Consider the following 17,580-nt stretch of genomic DNA (forward strand, 5'->3'; position numbering starts at 1 on the left):
ACAATCGAGTGTGGGAAGTTACATTTTGCAGCGCGAAGTTTAATTTGAAACACGACGCGCAGCGGAGTGTTTCATAAACTGAGCGTTGCAAAATGTTTCACACACAAGGTATGTAGTTATAATGCTTTTTGACCGATGTTTTTTAATTTAAAATGTTAATTTCTTTATTTTATGGTGTAATTATAATAATGTCATGACTCATGACTCACTTGATAGAAAGACTTTTGGATCGCTCGGTAGTAGGTATCAAAAACTGAAAACGTCTAAAGTCCTTAAAATACACAAAAAATAAAACGAACGGAATAAAATGCAATACAAAATTCTAGGTTAAAGAAGATAGGCCTGCCTCGATAAATTTGTAAACATAAAATTACCAAAAAGTTACTGTTTTCACCCTTGCCAACTTTGCTTTAACCTGGATCAAATGAACTGCCTCCTAACTTCGAATGTACTATCGCGGCCAAAATAATTTGTTCGATACCTCCCTAGAAAGTGGCTCTTATCAATCGTTACCAGTGGGTGAAAGTTTCACTTTCGCTCACGCATAATTGAAATTCGATTTTATAAAAAAGAATTTGTATATTGAAAATAATTACATACCAATAATAACTATAACAATTCATCATTTTACATAATTCATCACAACGACAGAAACCGAATATGCCCATCATCAGTACAACTTTCTGAAGGATCTACTCTTGGTCGCCGCTTCCAGTAAAAACTTGCAAACATCGTTTCTTGAAAAAGTTGCAGCTTTTTTCGGCTGATAGTTTCTACATTTTGTTTTCAAAAAGGAGATGAGACTGCTGAACCTGTACTATTTATTATATTAAAATGACTAATAGATCTCTGCTAATAGCTTATTTAAAAACCTTTTATCTAGAGATGTTAACGTTTGAAATACCAACATACAAATACAACATTGAATATCACGACCGCGCTGATACTGCTTCTATACTCGTATTTTTAAAATATGCCATCAGATGTTCGTCTTTTCCCTTGATCCTTTTCTCGGTCTGCCATTGTGTAAATATTTCCAATTCTTTCTGGTGTCGTAATTTTGATTTCGTAGGCACCATTTGGTACTTCGCGGCACTTGCCTCGTCCAGGACATCTTCAGGCACGTAGAATTCTTCAACATTAATTTCCACAACGGGTACACAATCACTTTTTATTGACTTTATAAAACTTTGTTTATTTTGAATTTTATTTTTTTCCATGGCAACAGATCTCTCCGAAAATGTGGTTTATTTCTTTTATCTTACAGGTGGAGTTTTTGAGCTACCTTAGACCATTGTTTTCGGTGACAGAAGTCAAATTTTAATCACAAGTGAGATAAAGTACTCACTAGTGAGTTAATTTGACAGTTGCCATTTAACTTGACATAAATCACTCACAAGTGACTAAATTTGACAGCTGTCATTTTACTTGAATGAAACTGCATTTCTTGGATTTTTGCAATAGTTGCACCTGTAAGATAAAACGTCGTATATCACACGTGATCGAAATGCCATTATGAAACTCGTGAGAAGTGTCCCACTCGTGCGCAAGCGCACTCGACGGTCAAAATTCTCACTCTTGTATAATGATGCATTTCTATCACTTATAATATAATATACTATTATTTTGATTTTATTTAAAATTTGGAATGTAAAGTTACAAACTCATTTTCCAAGGAGGTATTTAAGGTATCGAACAAAACCAAATACAGCACTCGAGAGTAAGGCCTTTTTTGTTCACTTGAATTGTATGCATCATGCCGAACATGCAATTCGCGCGTAGAGGGATATGGAGGGAGCACTGCCTATACTGGCAATGTAAAGAAAGCGGCACGTTGCGAGACCTGTGCGGAGACCTTTTATGACGCCTTTTAAAATGACCGCCCGTAATATTTACGGTCGTCTTCCTACAATTCCTACAAAAATCGTCCCCAGAAAAAAAGTTAAAGGGACGCCACTGGAAAGATGAAATATCTGCGTTAACTTCGGTTTCGCTCGGCTCATCTGGAGACCTTTTATTAGGTCTACAGAAAAGCACGGTCGTAGCCACTTTTTTGAAGAGTGCTCCCTCCATATCCCTCTACGAATTCGCGTGAACAAAAGCTTTACCTTCCTCTCTCGTAGTGTAAATAACTATTACACTTTCTGAAATCACATTATATGTATACAAATTACAGTATACAGTACGTCCACGAATTGAGTTACAAAGAGGAAAAAAAATGTATTATAATTTTTCAGAAAAAGTCACTCTTGATAAAATGATCTGCTTGTTTTCAGACCCCTAAAGCAGTTTTCATTTTTGGACTGGCTGTTACAGTTCTTTTTTTATTTGCATTTAACTCGGAAATTTGGTTTATTTTTAAAAATATTCCAGTGTTATACAGGTGTCCCCAAAAAAGGAGACGAATCCATAACTCCCTTATTTATCGGAGGATTTTAATTATTTATACAGTAAATTAATTGGTTGTGAATAGGCTACAAAAGGACCTAATAAATTCACGTATAGCCCTAAGCGCTTCAAGGCTAAAATGTCTTTTTTTTTTCAATAGGAACACATACTTTTTTTTAGTAATTCTGATAGGGATTTTTATTCTGAAAAGAACAATGTGTCACAAGTACACACTTACATACCAAAAATACAAAAAAAAAAATTGTAAAAAAAAACGCTATTATCGAATATGCTCAAACTGCGCTAGTGCGCTCCATTTTGCGCCGTACTTGTCATTTTTGTTCCAGCTAACTTAACTTGGTTATTACACTAACGCAATGCATTTTGATAGCTTTAAAAAAAGTATGTGTTCCCATTTGAAAAAAATATTTTGACAGTTTAGCTTTGAAGCCCTTTGGTCTAATGGCTATACGGGAATTTAATAGGCCATCTTGCCTCTTCACAACCATTTAATTTGGTGTATAGATAATTAAAATCCTCCGATAAATAAGAGAGTTATGGACTCGTCTTCTTTTTGGGGACATCTGTATATCATTACCTACAAAATCATAGACGGCATAGCTGCTGAAAATTTGACGAAGTCTAATTTGGATTTTTTCGAATTCCGCGCCTAAATTTTGACAGATCCTGTAAAATTTTTGTTTTGTTAACACTAAACAAACGTGATTTTGAATTATTAATTTAGATTAGTTTTCTGTTAAAGTTTTCGTAAATTTTCAACAATTATCTGTTAAACGTATTTTTTTTACATCTGTGACATCGAATAGTGTACATAGCGAGTGTGTTGTGCATGAATAAATTAGTTTTGTTATGGCTACCAGCAGTTCAGACGAAAGTAGCACTGCTCCCAGAGATTTCCACATTCCCTCATCCGTAGACAGTGGCAGCCGTTTAAGTTTATCCAAACAAAAGTGTTTGTTGTGCTGCAATTCACGAAGGGTGTTTTACTGCAAAGATTGCATCCACAGCGGCCTATTCTACCACTCAAAACATCAAGTTTCAGAAAGGTAAATATAACTTGTCATTCACCACAACATCGTTGAGATTGCACAAAATTACGTCTTCCAGTTACCTAGACAAACGCAAAACGCTTCTGGAACTAGAGGACAGTAAGAAAACTCTCGAAAAGAAGTGTCTTAAATATTGTGAACCTCGACAAAAAGCTGATGTGTTGGTAAGAAGTTTCCTACTTAGTTTAACGCGTCGAGACGATCGAATTTTAAATTGCAGCATTCTAAAATCAGACAGTATAGAGACAGAAATAGAATTATCAAACTTGCAGTGGAAGAGAAAAAACAGAAGCGTCTTAAATACCTCGCCGACTTAACAAAGTTAAGGGAGGAAGTCAAGAGAACTTCAGAAAAATTGATCAGATATGACCACAAAGTGTCGCAAGTTGAACAATGTGCCGCAGAGAAAAGAGAAAAAGTTGAAAAGCAACAAGAACTGCTCCAGCAAAAACAACAGGAGATCATGAGACTTACTCGACTCCGAATTGACCAACTTAAATACGTATTTCCAATTACCAAGGTTGAACCCAAGTTGTGAGTATACTGGCACTTGTGGAGGGTAGAATTGGTTCTAACGTGACATCATAGGGGGACTGAATCGGCTGAATCAGACATGGTCAGTGCTATTGCAGAAGCTTCACAGACAATGTATGTTAGGGATCGTTGGGAGTATACTGATTTTTCAAGTGATTCGGGTGAACTGCAATATTCTATAGTGGAACCATGTCTGCCAGGATCAGGAAACTACTCACTGTACAACATTTGGGGTAATTTAAATATTTTTAAAAAATTGCTTCTTTAAGTAATACCCGCTTTTTTTTTTCTTTTAAAGCTACCAGATTTATGGTAGTGTGGTTTTTTACAAGGTTGTACGTACATACCATTCTAGATTTTCAAGATGTTTTATTTTTGCTTTGTGTTTTGGTTGCTAAAGTAGAAAAGTAAAATTTTCTTTTTATGTAATTTAAACTAGCCAATATTTTGATGACCCTGTCCCAAAATTTGTACAATTCTGGACTTTTCTGGAAATGACGCCATTTTGTAATTTTGAAAGGTGTTATACGCATTTTTTATTTTTTCCAAATAACATTTTAACAGTTTCACTTGAATAAATACTAACATCAATTGTTTTAGGAGTATCTAAAAGATTTTAAAAGGTGTACAAAACAAATTTAAAATATTAAATTTTTATGGAAGTAGATATTTAAAATATTTTTTTTAAATGGATGAGCCACAATTCAGCCCTTCCTTTATGCACATAAATAAAAAAATCGACGTGGCCATGGTCCTCGTGTAGCGTGGCATTAAATAACATCTTTGGAATGTTCACGATGTGGGAATGTGTATCAACCGTTGACAGTTTTTCTATCTTCATGTCGATGGCCTAATTCTTTTTTATAGCGTTGACTCACTAATTCACGAAACTCGGTAAGGCTCGGTAAGACATTGCAAATTCAAAATCATGACAACTGATGTTGTTGAAGCATTGTAAACCTTGTTCACGTTGAGTGGAACATTTCAAGTTCAAATTATTTAATTTTTTGGCTCTGTAATTACGTTTTGTAAATAGTGACATGCAGCTAACCAACATAATGCGATTTAGCAATGCTTAATCCAACGTGAACGGTGTTTACCTGCATATCACTATTTACAAAACATAATTACAGAGCCAAAAAATAAAATTATTTGACCTTGAAATTGTCAACTCAATGTGAACAACATACAGGCTGATTCACGTGGCCCGTTCATTAGAAACTTTCTGATTTCCCCAAATCATATTAATATGAAAATTGGTAGTTGACTATAATCGACTACTCCAAGTTCAAATTAAATATTTTCAAAATGGTGGCACTTCCGGAAATACCGAAAATCGACGCCATCTTTATTGTTTTAAATAGAAAGACCTCATTTTGACTTCACATTTCGATTCCACGTTAAATTTTGAGTTTAGAACGTCTTTTTGTCAACACTTATCTGTTATCGTTTTTGACCTATGTTATCTGTTTTGCTCCTACACACTTGCGAGCGAAAAAACGTATTTAGAGGAAAGTCAGCGTCTTGGAACCTGGAATTCTGTAATTCTTGCGTCGTTTTACTTCGAAATGTACAAGTTCCACGACGAAATTCCGATTCGCACTTAGTTTTTCGTGATCCTACACACTTGCGAGCGAAAAAACGTATTTAGAGGAAAGTTAGCGTCTTGGAACCTGGAATTGCAGAGAGATTGCAGAGCTTCGTTAACAAATTTATAACTCTTGAACCATCGGAAATAAATAATTGATTTTTTTTAGTTGAATTCCTAAAGACCTGGCCGATCTTTTCCGCCATTAGTGAAATTTTTTTTATGTTTCATACGCCTACTGAAAATTTTCAAAATTGCTAATTAAAAATGTCAAAAACTTCATAGTAAAAATAAATTATTTATTTCTGATGGTTCAGGAATTATAAATTTTTTAATGAAGCCCTGCAACCTCACTTTTTTGCAAAAAAGATGGCATATATGCCGTTCACGATTATTTTAAACACGCAGGAGGCCGCGATATTTTTTTGTTAGATTGGCGTCAGGTCCTGTCATAGGACGTTTCGTTTTTAAATATTCGCATTGTTGTCAATTCCGTCATTAATTTAGTTAATAAGAATTTACCCAGAACTGCCCTACAAATATGTTTCATTTCAATTACAATTTTACGTTATTGTTCCTAATGCGTTCAATTATTTAAAAAATGTAACAACTTGGGAGCAGTGTTCGGTTGAATTATAACCTAAAATAGATTTATTAAGACAAATCACAATACTGCCAACTAAAATGTCAGATTTTCATAGATAGTCCGAATTTGAAATAATCGTGAATGGTTTATAGGTCAAAAACGATAACAGGTAAGTATTGACAAAAAGACGTTCCAAACTCAGAAGTTAACGTAGGATCGAAATGAGAAGTCAAAATGGGGCCTTTCTATTTAAAAAAACAAAGATGGCATCGATTTCCGGAAGCGCCGCCATTTTGAAAATATTTCATTTGAACTTGGAGTAGTCGATTATAGTCAACTACGGTTGGCTTCAAAAAAAGCGGGAACTGTCAGAAAAAGTTCTGTCAAATTTTATTAAATTTTTATAGTTTGAAACGGCCTTTTAGAATTTAGGTTAAAAAACTGCACTTATGTGTCAGAAATACTACTGTCAAACAGACACAAATTGACATAAATTGACAAATTAAATTTTCAGTTCACATTAGGTCAAATTTCATTTCCCGTTTTTTTTTGAAGCCAACTGTATCAATTTTAATATTAATATGATTTTTGGAAATCAAAAAGTTTCTAATGAACGGGCTACGTGAATCAGCCTGTATATATTAGCCGTTTCGTTAACGATTTGGAAATTATCTGAGTTTCGTGAATGACCCCCTTATAACGTAAATTACTACCGTGTCAGCAACAATTACTGTTTGAGTTGGCAATAAATTCTGGTGACTTTTCGTCACTTTTGTCATGTTCCAACGAGAAAACCATTTTATTAATAAAATATTACAAAAACCAAGACATTTAAATTTGAAATGTATGCCACCTGTCAAATAATGTCAATAAAACAAACCGTATAATTCAGTCTTGAAAATTTCATGTAAATTTTTTTATTGTAATTATTTGTTTATTGTAACTCACCCGGTATTACAGTGTATTTAATCTTGACAGACTTTCACTAATATGCTTGACGTAGCGAAATTCAATTCGATTGAGAATTCTCAATTCTAATCGTCGAAATAAGTGGGCCAAATTGATTGGTTTGAATTAACCGAGCTAACAGCCTTTTTTATATTCTTTAAAAAAAAAGTTCTGGACTATTTACTCTAAACCCCAACCGCTTTGTTCAGTTTGAGCAATATGTATTTACAATATCTACAATTCTACATAATGGAATAAAATCTACAGAGGTTGCTACAGGGTTATTATAAATGATTGTAGTCGAAGCCGGCCATGCCCATGTTATGAAATTTTTGTCGCTGTCACTGTCATTTTTTAGGTGAAAAGTGTCATGATGAGAATTTTATTTATTTTTTTTAAATTAGCGATTGAATCTAAAAATATTGAGTTTTGCACCCAATTTAACTCCTGTGTGGGTACAGTTAATTTCAAAATTATCGAGTACACCTCAAAAATCAAGAAGTCGATTTATTACAGTTTTTTCCACATGTAAAGATACTTTTTTGAAATTTCAGTGTCATATTTTTATATACAGGGTCTATCAGAACTGGCGGACCAAAATAATACGGTGAATTCATCATCTGGGAATAATAGGAAAAATGTTCAAAATCTATCTTAAATAGTAATTCGGAAAGAAGCAATTTAAACTGACTGAAGTGATGATATCTTCTTCAGGAAGAGCGAATTTTTTTTCTAAGGATTTTTCGAGCTTCACTGGGTCCTTCCCTACCACGCTCTGATCTGAATTCGTAATTCGCGAATTTTGAGACACCTTGTAGTAGTTTATTTAACGAGTTCGTGAGTTGGCGAGTGAAACGATAGTTTTAAAAGTCCACGAGCGCCATATAAAGAGCCCAATTTACACACGAACGAGTTGAATACTTTTTTTTTTGTTCGACAAGCCCCTTAAAGGCTCCAAATCGCTTAAAATCTCTAAAATTAGCTGGACGTTTCCTTTTGACAAGTTGTGACATTTGTCAAAATCCGTTCACACAGGAGAAAATTCTAAAATTGCTTATGCTTTTTTGCCCAAGGGAAAAAAGTTGACTAAAAGCTCGAGGTGGTTAGATTTTTTTGCCAAAAGGGAAAAAAGAGCCACTCCATGCAATCGGGAGTAAATTTGCTCATTATACAGGGTGTTTTTGAAATACACGACCAAAAAGAAACGGGGGGGCTCTAGGCATCCTAGGATATCGAATTGACCGTTTCTTTTTTGGTGTAATGATACGGCAAAAATAACCCCTATCCGCGTACTCTTGACGCCACTGATGAAACAATAGGCTTGCCCGATATCGATTGACGCGCCGCCAAGCGGCGAAGCGCGGCATTTTTCAGTTTGTAAACAAACAGTTTCGTATTTGACGACGTGTAAAATCGGCTTTTTGAAAGTAAGAAATTCAAATTATTTAGAAAAAAAAAATCAGAGTGATCAATCGGGGAGGTGTTTGCTGTGTTCCGGGTTTCAAAAATACCGAAAAAAAGAATCGGTAACTGAAATTTTAATAATGTATCTGGCATGCGTACTTGCCAACAACAAAGAACCTCTTATTCGTGAGAATTAAAAAACAACAATTAATTGTTACTTTTTATACAATAAATAAACAATAGACGCATAACGCAGTTAATTTCAATTGGATTAATAATTTACATGATTAATGTAGTACGTTAAATTTACTGGACAAAGTACGTAAAGTAAAACCATTGAATGTTAGGAATTATTGTCATCAAAACATTTTTATTTCGTTGCATCTTAATATGCACTTGATCTTTAGGAGAATAGACAAAAAATCGCAATTTTGTGCATGAAATTGCTCTTTGGCAATGAGAATGTTCCAGATACTATTAAAATCGCGCTTGTTCCGATTTAAATATGTTTTTATATTGCTAAATCTCAAAAATCACACTAAAAACATTCCGAATCGAAATTCTGTCGTTGAACTTGCTCATTTGTAGGTACATACCGGGTATCAACCACCAAACCTGGCCATAGGCACATTACACATATTAAAATAATATATGAGTTGCTACGAAATATATTATTGTGAAATGTCATATTGACAGCTATAATTACCATCCGTACAAACAATGCCATCAGGAAACTTTTGATGTAGGTAACGTAGAAAGTAGAAATACTTTTGAAATTTGAAAAAGGGAAGAACGATCACAGAACAGTATTATGCTCAATTATTGGACAAATTTGACGAAACAATAATATGTTTCATAGCAACTCATATATTATTATAATATGTGCAATGTGCCTATGGCCAGGTTTGGTGGTTGATACCCGGTATATAAAATATAGCAACAATTTCCGAATCGAAAATTTTTTTTTTCCGTAAACAGCTCGTATCAATCGACTGAAAGCCGCAAGTTATTATTATTTGCATGATTTATTGTACACTTGAATGCGAAAATTTCAAAAATTCCTGTGTTTTAATGAGTGATATTACATATCAAGACAGGCGGAATTTTGAAAACACGAACTGAAAGCTGCGCACTGCCTCCGCGAGGCGGCGCGACAGTCGTCGGAAAACGATATCGGGCAAGCATATAGTGTTAAAAGTGATTGCATCAATGTTGTAGAAAAAAAAAGCCATAGTAACCAAAATAAAAGTTAGAAGTCAAAAATGTCAAATAAAAAGTAAATTCTGAAAGGTTGGGTTTTAATTACTCTTTATCAATTAAACAAAAAAGAAATGACAATAATGATTTATAACAGTTGTTCAAAAGAAGGAAAGTGAATTCCTGTATTTATTATTTTTATACTGGGTGCCCCAAAATTCGCGGAACAACTTTGCAGTAGGTACGTTGTTAAGTAGTCATCAAAATATCCGGTAAAAATGTTTTAAAAAATGTATCTTTTTTGTAGAAGATACACTAAATATGGCAACATTTAAAAACATTCTACCGGATGTCCCCAGATTGACTTCACAAGAGGGAAAAAAATATTATTTTTTATTTTACGCGAAAACTTCAGAGGAATAATATTTTTTGCTTAATTCGAAACCCACATTTCTGTTATTAAAAAGTCTTTTTCAACACAGAGGAAGGCAACACTAAAATAAAAGAAAATGCAGAAAAAATATTTTACTTTTTTTTTTAATCAAACGATAATTGAATATAAAAGTATTCTAAATATTAACTCTTCGCCGTTTTCTGCACATAATTCAACCCTACATCAAAGTTTAAGCTGTTAAGAAGAAAAATTTTCCAACACTCATGGGCAGGGTTGGCAAAAAACATGTTTTTTTATTTAAAACAAAACATACAGTTTTTTTGATTTTAAACAGTTTTTTTTGTTTAAAACATGTTTTAAACTTGGTTAAAAAAAACATGTTTTAAACCAATTTTAAACACGAATAAAACAGCATTAAACCGGTTGAAATCTTTATTATGTTGTTGTACTTTTACGCTCGACCACTGGGCATGCGCACTGCGCAGTTGTATGCAATGCAAACTGCGAAATTACCGAAATTTAGATTTCTTATTATTTTCTCGTGTTATCCTCCAGTGGTATAATAGTGGTTTATTTAACGAGTTCGTGTGTAAATTGGGTTTTTTTTGGTACTCGTGGACCTTTAAAACGCGAGTGAAACAAGCGTTTTAAACTGGACCACTCATACCAAAAAAAGCCCAATTTGTATTGGAAATGTGAATAATCTGAATAAATGAACGTGACTAAAAAAAAGTTGAATTCTTTTTTTTTTTTTTTAACACGGATTAAAAAACATGTTTAAAACGTGTTTTAAACAAACGTGTGTTTTTTATACAACATGTTTAAAACTGTAGATTAAAACGTAATGTTTTAAACATGCCAACCCTGCCGTGGGTTTTCACTGTTCACCCATGAGTGTTGGGAAATTTTTCATTAGTTTTGTAATTATGTGACGAAAACCGGTCCAACACTGAATTTAAAAAAATCTTTGTTCTAAAGACAACATTTTGGAAAAAGTAACAAGGTGTTTGTCAAAAAACGAGGCCAATTGTAATAAAATGTGTAACATAAAAATTAGAAAATGTTAATTTAAGAACTCCGTAGATCAATACTGAGATTTTAATAACGGAAATGGGGGTTTCAAATGAAGCAAAAAATGTTATTCCTCTGAAGTTTTTGGATAAAATCAAAAATAAAAATTGTTTTCCTCGTGTGAACCCAATCCGGGGACATACGGTATGTATCCCAATAGTCTGAAAATATTTCATTTTTGTTGTATCCATGGAAATGAGAGAGAAAATTCAAAGCCATGTTGCCATACGTTATTTGCGCTACTTCCATGTTGTGTTTTTGTCGGTTGTCATATGGGTTAAAAGATTTAATTTGGCAATATGAGATATAATTCAAAATGCTGTTAAAATTTTGGCAATTTTTCATCACATAAATTTTTTTCTAAAAAATTACTTCTATCATTTTTCATTAAAATCTTATTTGCTGTTTAATGTTTTGTTTGTTGGATATTCTTTGGCACAGAATAACTTAAATAACACTTATCAATAAACATGATACAAAAAAATTTTTTTAAGACAATGAATTACTTAAAATTCAAAGTAAGTCGTTTTTTGTGCCGGTCAGTGTATTTGGAAATGCTGGAAGTAACTGCAAACCTGATCACAATCGTTCAGAATTATGTCACTGGCTAGTAAAAGATAAATGGTCAAAATCTTTTTTTTTTTTTTGTCCGACACTGTCAGAATTTGAGAATTTTCTCCTGTGTGAACGGATTTTGATAAATGTCACAACTTGTCAAAACAAAACGTCAAACTAATTTTAAAGATGTATGAAATAAATGATTGTGGATATCTTTTTACATTTGACGTTTTTCCTAAGGCTACTTGTTTTATGCATATGTATATTATTTTAAATTATGAATGTTTTGAACTTTTTTTTTATTTCTGTTAATAAAATCAGATAACACTCCAACAAAAAAGCGTTTTTAATGATGACACATAATAGCAACCCAGCATATGTAGAATTACTGAAGATAAAATGAGATTTCCTTTATTCACGGTTGTTAATTAACCGTTTTATATCTGCTGAATAACCTATTTTAATTTTAGAATATTACACTTATCAAAAAATGGTAAGTTTTGTCCTATTGTGCTATTTTTAATGAGGAACAAACCAGTGAAGACTAAAAACAATGAATGAGCAGATTACATCCTATCCGAGCCATTTTTTTGTCTAATTTTAACAGTTTAAAAGGAAGAAAAGAAATATATTTTGTTTTTAATATTCTAGTAGCCAAAAACAAGGACGCCGTACCAGTAAATCCTCCAGACCTTGTCGAACACAACCCGGCTTACAACATTAGCGCGGCACTTACTTACACCGCCCAACTTATCAATGTTTTGGCATTTTATTTCAACGTCCGTTTGCCATACAGGATGGTGTACAGGTACGAGAAAAACTCCAACGTCACCGACAAAATTAAAATTTATTTTGTATGTTTCCACAACGACCAGCGATTTTTGTGGGAGTTACATGGATGAAGCTCAATTCACACGACGTGTGGCACGACTCAACGCGAACGTGTTGTACTTGTGCTTTTCACAAAACATTGATCTATCCAATTTGAAGGCATGCGAAACAATCCACAACATATTGAAATTGATGGACACGAGTAACCCACATCTGGGAAGGTTGGTAGCGTCTTTGATTGACGCACACGCTTCGAAATTAGCTTGCTTGAGTATAGTCGAAATGTTTTGGATATGGATTGTCAAACTCAAGGTTGCTTAAAACTTATGATTGAACTGTACATTAGTGAGATCTGTCATAAATTCCAATAACCTAATTGGCGCGTTTAGTTACTTTTGCTGGTAGTGCCAACTTAACAAGTCTCCAATCCACATCCATAACGTTCCAGCTATAGTTTATTTAACGAGTTCGTGTGTAAATTGGGCTTTTTTGGCATGAGTAGGCCAGTTTAATGGCCCACGAGTGCCAAAAAAGCCCAATGTACACACAAACGAGTTGAATACAACGTTTTTTTGTTCGACGAGCCACTTAAAGGCTCCAAATCCTTAAAATCTCTAAAATTATCTTGACGTTTCGTTTTGACAAGTTATGACATTTATCAAAATCCGTTCACACAGGAGAAAATTCTCAAATTCTGTCAGTGTCGAACAAAAAAAATTATTAAGTAATAGCTTAAAGTAACATATTGTATAAAAAGAAAAAACCAAAATAACCGTGTTTTGCTGTGTGATAACAGCAAGTTCAATTTTCATATGCCCATCAACCATTTGTAAACGCGCATATAATTAATTCCAGACAAGGACCGTTCGAAGTCGACAGTCATAAAGCCGATTCACTCGAGAAACCCCTGACTAGAGATTTAGAGTTCAGCGGAGACAACACAGATTCAGATGAGGGGGACAGTTTCCATCGGGAATGGGAAACCGTGAGTACCTATACCCGGGACAACGAACAGATGTATAGTAATAAAAAGAATAGAATGTGGCGTTAGTTGCGCAGAACCATGGGCGTAGATAGCTCTTTGCTTTGAGGGGGGTCCATCCACGTACAGCTCGTCAAATCTTGGATGGCCGCTAGGATGCGCAGAAGAAGGACTGAAATGCAAAATGTGGAACGGAGATGCGACAAGGTGAAGCGGTAAAGTGGGGTATAATTCTGAAATGTACACTCAGCTACAAAAATATGGCGTCGAATGCAGTTGTTCGTCTAGGTGTAGAGGTACTAACCCTTGCTTTAAGGGAAGAACTGAGAAAAATTTTATTAGATATGAACAAGAAGCGCAAGAAACGTTTTTGGGCAAGACCATGGATTCTAAGAAGAAATCAATTAGGAGCATCCGAAACTTTGCAGAAAGAACTAGCATTAGAAGATACGGAAGGAATTAAAAAATAAATCGAGTCGGCGTGTTACCTATGGCAACCCATGCTATAGCATAGGCCCCAAAGCAAATTCGATTTATTTTTTAAATGATCGCTCGGTACAATGCTAAAATTGTCACTTTTTAGTGAAAATCAAGCTGAAATCGGTCTACACCTTTTCCAATTGTATTTCAGATAATGTCAATTGTATTTCAGAAATCGTCAATTGTATTTCAGATTAGTAAATTGTATTTCAGAAATCGTAAATTGTATTTCAGATCGGTAAATTGTATTTCAGAAAACGTTATATGAAATTCAGAAAATATCATTTGTAAATCAGAAAGTATCATTTGCATTTCAGAACGCATCATAATTGTGTATTACCGAGGAGAACAATTCTGTCTTTTACCAAATCTATGTACATAAAATTTGTTCCAAGTAAAGAAGTCTTCGTTCGACAACGCCAATGCTTCTAACTTGTAGAACCCGAAGATCAGTTTTTGCGTATGTTTTAATTTATTTAATTTTCTGAAATACAAATGATATTTTCTGAAATACAATTCACCTTTTCTGAAATTCATTTAATTTTTCTGAAATACAATTAGCACCTTCTGAAATACATTTAACATTTCTGAAATACAATTAACACATTCTGAAATACATCTTACTAATCTGAACTACATTTGATATTTTCTGAAATTAATCTCTTACTTTCTGAACTACAATTGGAAAAGGTGTAGACACGGTTCAGACGTTTCAACCTTTCAGCGAATCGAGTATGACTCATTTCTTGAACGATAAAGTTTGACTCGGTCAAACTTTTGTTGATCCACTAAAAACTTGATCAACTGAGTTGAAACATGGGTTCTCATGATAATTTTCATTCAACTTTTATTGATCAACTTTACTTGAACAACTAAAATCGAGCCGTGAGAACGCGCCTTTACCCATATACATAGTACTATGGCGGACAATAAATTTAGGCCGGCCTGTCATTGGCTTGACATCAAAATGTAAAGCTGGCATTATGTTCAACTAACCCCATTTTCGATTTTTGTCATTTTTGTCATCGTGACAGCGATAATCAAAATTAAAATTGGGAAAAAAAAGCGTGCACCAGAGAGCAGTGCTACTACAAATCAGTTATGCTAGTGCGTCATGATCTGTAAGTTACGAAAAGGGCGAAGGAAACGCCAAACAGCTTGAAAACCTTCAGTTTGACAAACTGAGACATCAGTCATAATGACAATAAATGGTCGCTTGCATTGACTTTTTTGAAATGTCAGAAATTTGCCGGCCTAAATTTATTGTCCGCCATAGTACATAGATAGTAGATACATATATGGTTTAGCCCATTATGAGTAGCAACCCTTCTTATGGACCACTCCTCTTCTAATTTGGAAAGCATCAAAACTTTGTCTTGCTTCTTCAGTCGAGGCATTTTGACTTTTCAAAAGTTTAAATGTCAGAGTTGATTAATTACAACCCTGATTTAAAACAGCGAAAAATAGGTGTACGCGAAAGTTTTCAAACAGGCTTTCAAAAATATGCATGTTTTGAATAAGCCAATTGCATGTTGCTGTTCAAAATACGCGGGCACTAGGGGGCGGTTTTATTACTATATCTGTTCGTTGTCCTGACTTTAACACTAATATTACGATGATTTTGAACGATGTTGTATTCAGGTACCCCATATTCCGTGCTCTGACGTGCCGATTGTTACTCCCATAGTACAATCGGCTCAAATGATTACCACTCAACAGGCCACCAGTATGGCGGGAGGCCTCGTCACCAGCGCTGCAGCAAGTATTGCCTCCATGTGGAGAGGATTCACTGGAAGATAGTTTCTTGGACTCAATCGAGTATTGTTTGATTAGAAAAAAGAAAATGTTCAGTTTGAATTCCATTGCTTATCTCGGTATTAGAGTAAATTAGTTTAAGTTAGTAACAATTAATATTCTACCATTTTTTTGGCTACTTGTGTTAAAATAATTTTTATAACGTGACTGAAAAGTTGACCACATTTAAAAAGATTCAGTGTGATATGTATTTGACGGGCGTTTTGATATATTACTTTGATAAATTATAATCACTTTTCACTGTTGATATGCAACACTGGCTCTTTTAAAATGTACTTAGTTTATAAGTCCTGAATAACTTCCTGCTTATGAAATGAAAATAATGTTAGTAATTAATTCATTTTTAATATTGCACAAATTAGTTCCTAATTTTATAAATTATTTTGAAAAACGAGAAAATTCAAGGAGTGTGTTTCTTGTTCTTATGTAATTACAATCAGAACTAGAAATTTATAATTGACATTTTTATACATAAGACGAAATACTCGATAAATTAGAACAATTCTTTTATTAAATCGTACATTTACAGTTTATATAGATTTTGTAAATAAATTGTTTAAAACTGAATTATAATCCGAACGTTTTCGTCCACTTGTAAACTCAGAAAAAAAACGACCACAAATCTTTATTTGTTTATTTTGAACCACATGATCAGATTTTGTTTGTTTTTCATGTGACTATTTTTGAAGCAGTTTTTTACGTGCTCTAGTGTTAGGGGATATTTGAGATAGAAGTGTTTTATAATTAGAATCATAATCTATTGTGATATATTTAAAAACAGTTGTACATTTTTACTATTATAAGTGTATGTTAAATTATATATTTTAAATAAATATAAAATCATTATTTACATAATTTTATTTCACAAAAGAAAAATCACAATTAAAAAAAGAACCTTATATTAACAAGAAATTAAGTTGTATTTGCTAATCATAACTCATCATTGTCAAACCCTGCCCAATTAGGATCATGAATGCCATGAAGTGGGCACTCTACCGGGCACCTACCATTACTCTACAACAAAAACAATTATTTTACTTCTTCAACATGGTCAGTTAAATTTACATGGAACAGTCTGTGACTACGCTGGATGGCGTTGCTCTTCTTTATTTTGAGCACCAAAGTATATTGAATTTCCAACCTTTCAATGCACTGTTCACACACTGTCTTTGGTAAATTGTCATATTTATCAATCTACAAACATTACTTAACGTGACACCAAAACGTGTACAAAATAACTCACCGTGATGGGTAGCAACTTAATTTTTTTCATTAAGGCCAGCTTTTTTGCTTTACCACTGTACAAATGTATGACTCTTTTCTTCTGTTCTGAACACAATCTGCATATAAAACCTGTCATTATAGCTTGAGCATAGCTCCCCATTCTAGTTTATATTGCTGCTCTTGTTTGAAATGAGTACGTTCTCCTATAACATGTATTACATCTACTTAATTTCGTAATCTCTAAATAATTAACATGAATGTTCTATCAACAACAAACAACATCCTTATTTCAGCTTCAACTTTTTGCTTTTTAATAACACCATCACTACAATTTATTAATTACCGGACGTAATCAAAAGAGACAGGCTGTTTTAGTTTAAAACGCAAAGTCACTAAATTTAAGTTTTTGACACTGTTGTGAGTTCGAGTTGTGTTATTTTCCGGTTGTGTTGTTGTGTATCCTGTTTGTGAGTGTTCTGCTCTGTGGTTCTACTGTTCTATGGTGTTGCG

The 17,580-nt window shown here is 33.7% G+C and overlaps 2 protein-coding genes across 2 annotated transcripts; one reads left to right on the forward strand and one right to left on the reverse strand.

Moving 5' to 3' along the window:
* The first annotated feature begins 3,071 nt into the window (after positions 1-3,071).
* Atg14 (autophagy related protein 14) lies at positions 3,072-16,692 on the forward strand. The gene is made up of 8 exons (XM_069037460.1): positions 3,072-3,455; positions 3,517-3,622; positions 3,679-3,992; positions 4,047-4,225; positions 12,390-12,546; positions 12,614-12,790; positions 13,425-13,554; positions 15,673-16,692. Exons 1-8 carry the CDS (start codon positions 3,259-3,261, stop codon positions 15,829-15,831), a joined length of 1,419 nt encoding a protein of 472 aa, XP_068893561.1. The 5' UTR covers positions 3,072-3,258; the 3' UTR covers positions 15,832-16,692.
* Positions 16,687-17,442, reverse strand: LOC138123009 (uncharacterized). The gene is made up of 3 exons (XM_069037493.1): positions 17,090-17,442; positions 16,912-17,040; positions 16,687-16,860 (listed from the first exon to the last, which is right to left on the reverse strand). The coding sequence occupies exons 1-3, from the start codon at positions 17,228-17,230 to the stop codon at positions 16,777-16,779; spliced, it is 354 nt and encodes a 117-aa protein (XP_068893594.1). The 5' UTR covers positions 17,231-17,442; the 3' UTR covers positions 16,687-16,776.
* Positions 17,443-17,580: the final 138 nt, after the last annotated feature.

The sequence above is a fragment of the Tenebrio molitor genome, chromosome 2 (assembly GCF_963966145.1).
Source record: "Tenebrio molitor chromosome 2, icTenMoli1.1, whole genome shotgun sequence".
Taxonomy (NCBI): Eukaryota; Metazoa; Arthropoda; class Insecta; order Coleoptera; family Tenebrionidae; genus Tenebrio; species Tenebrio molitor.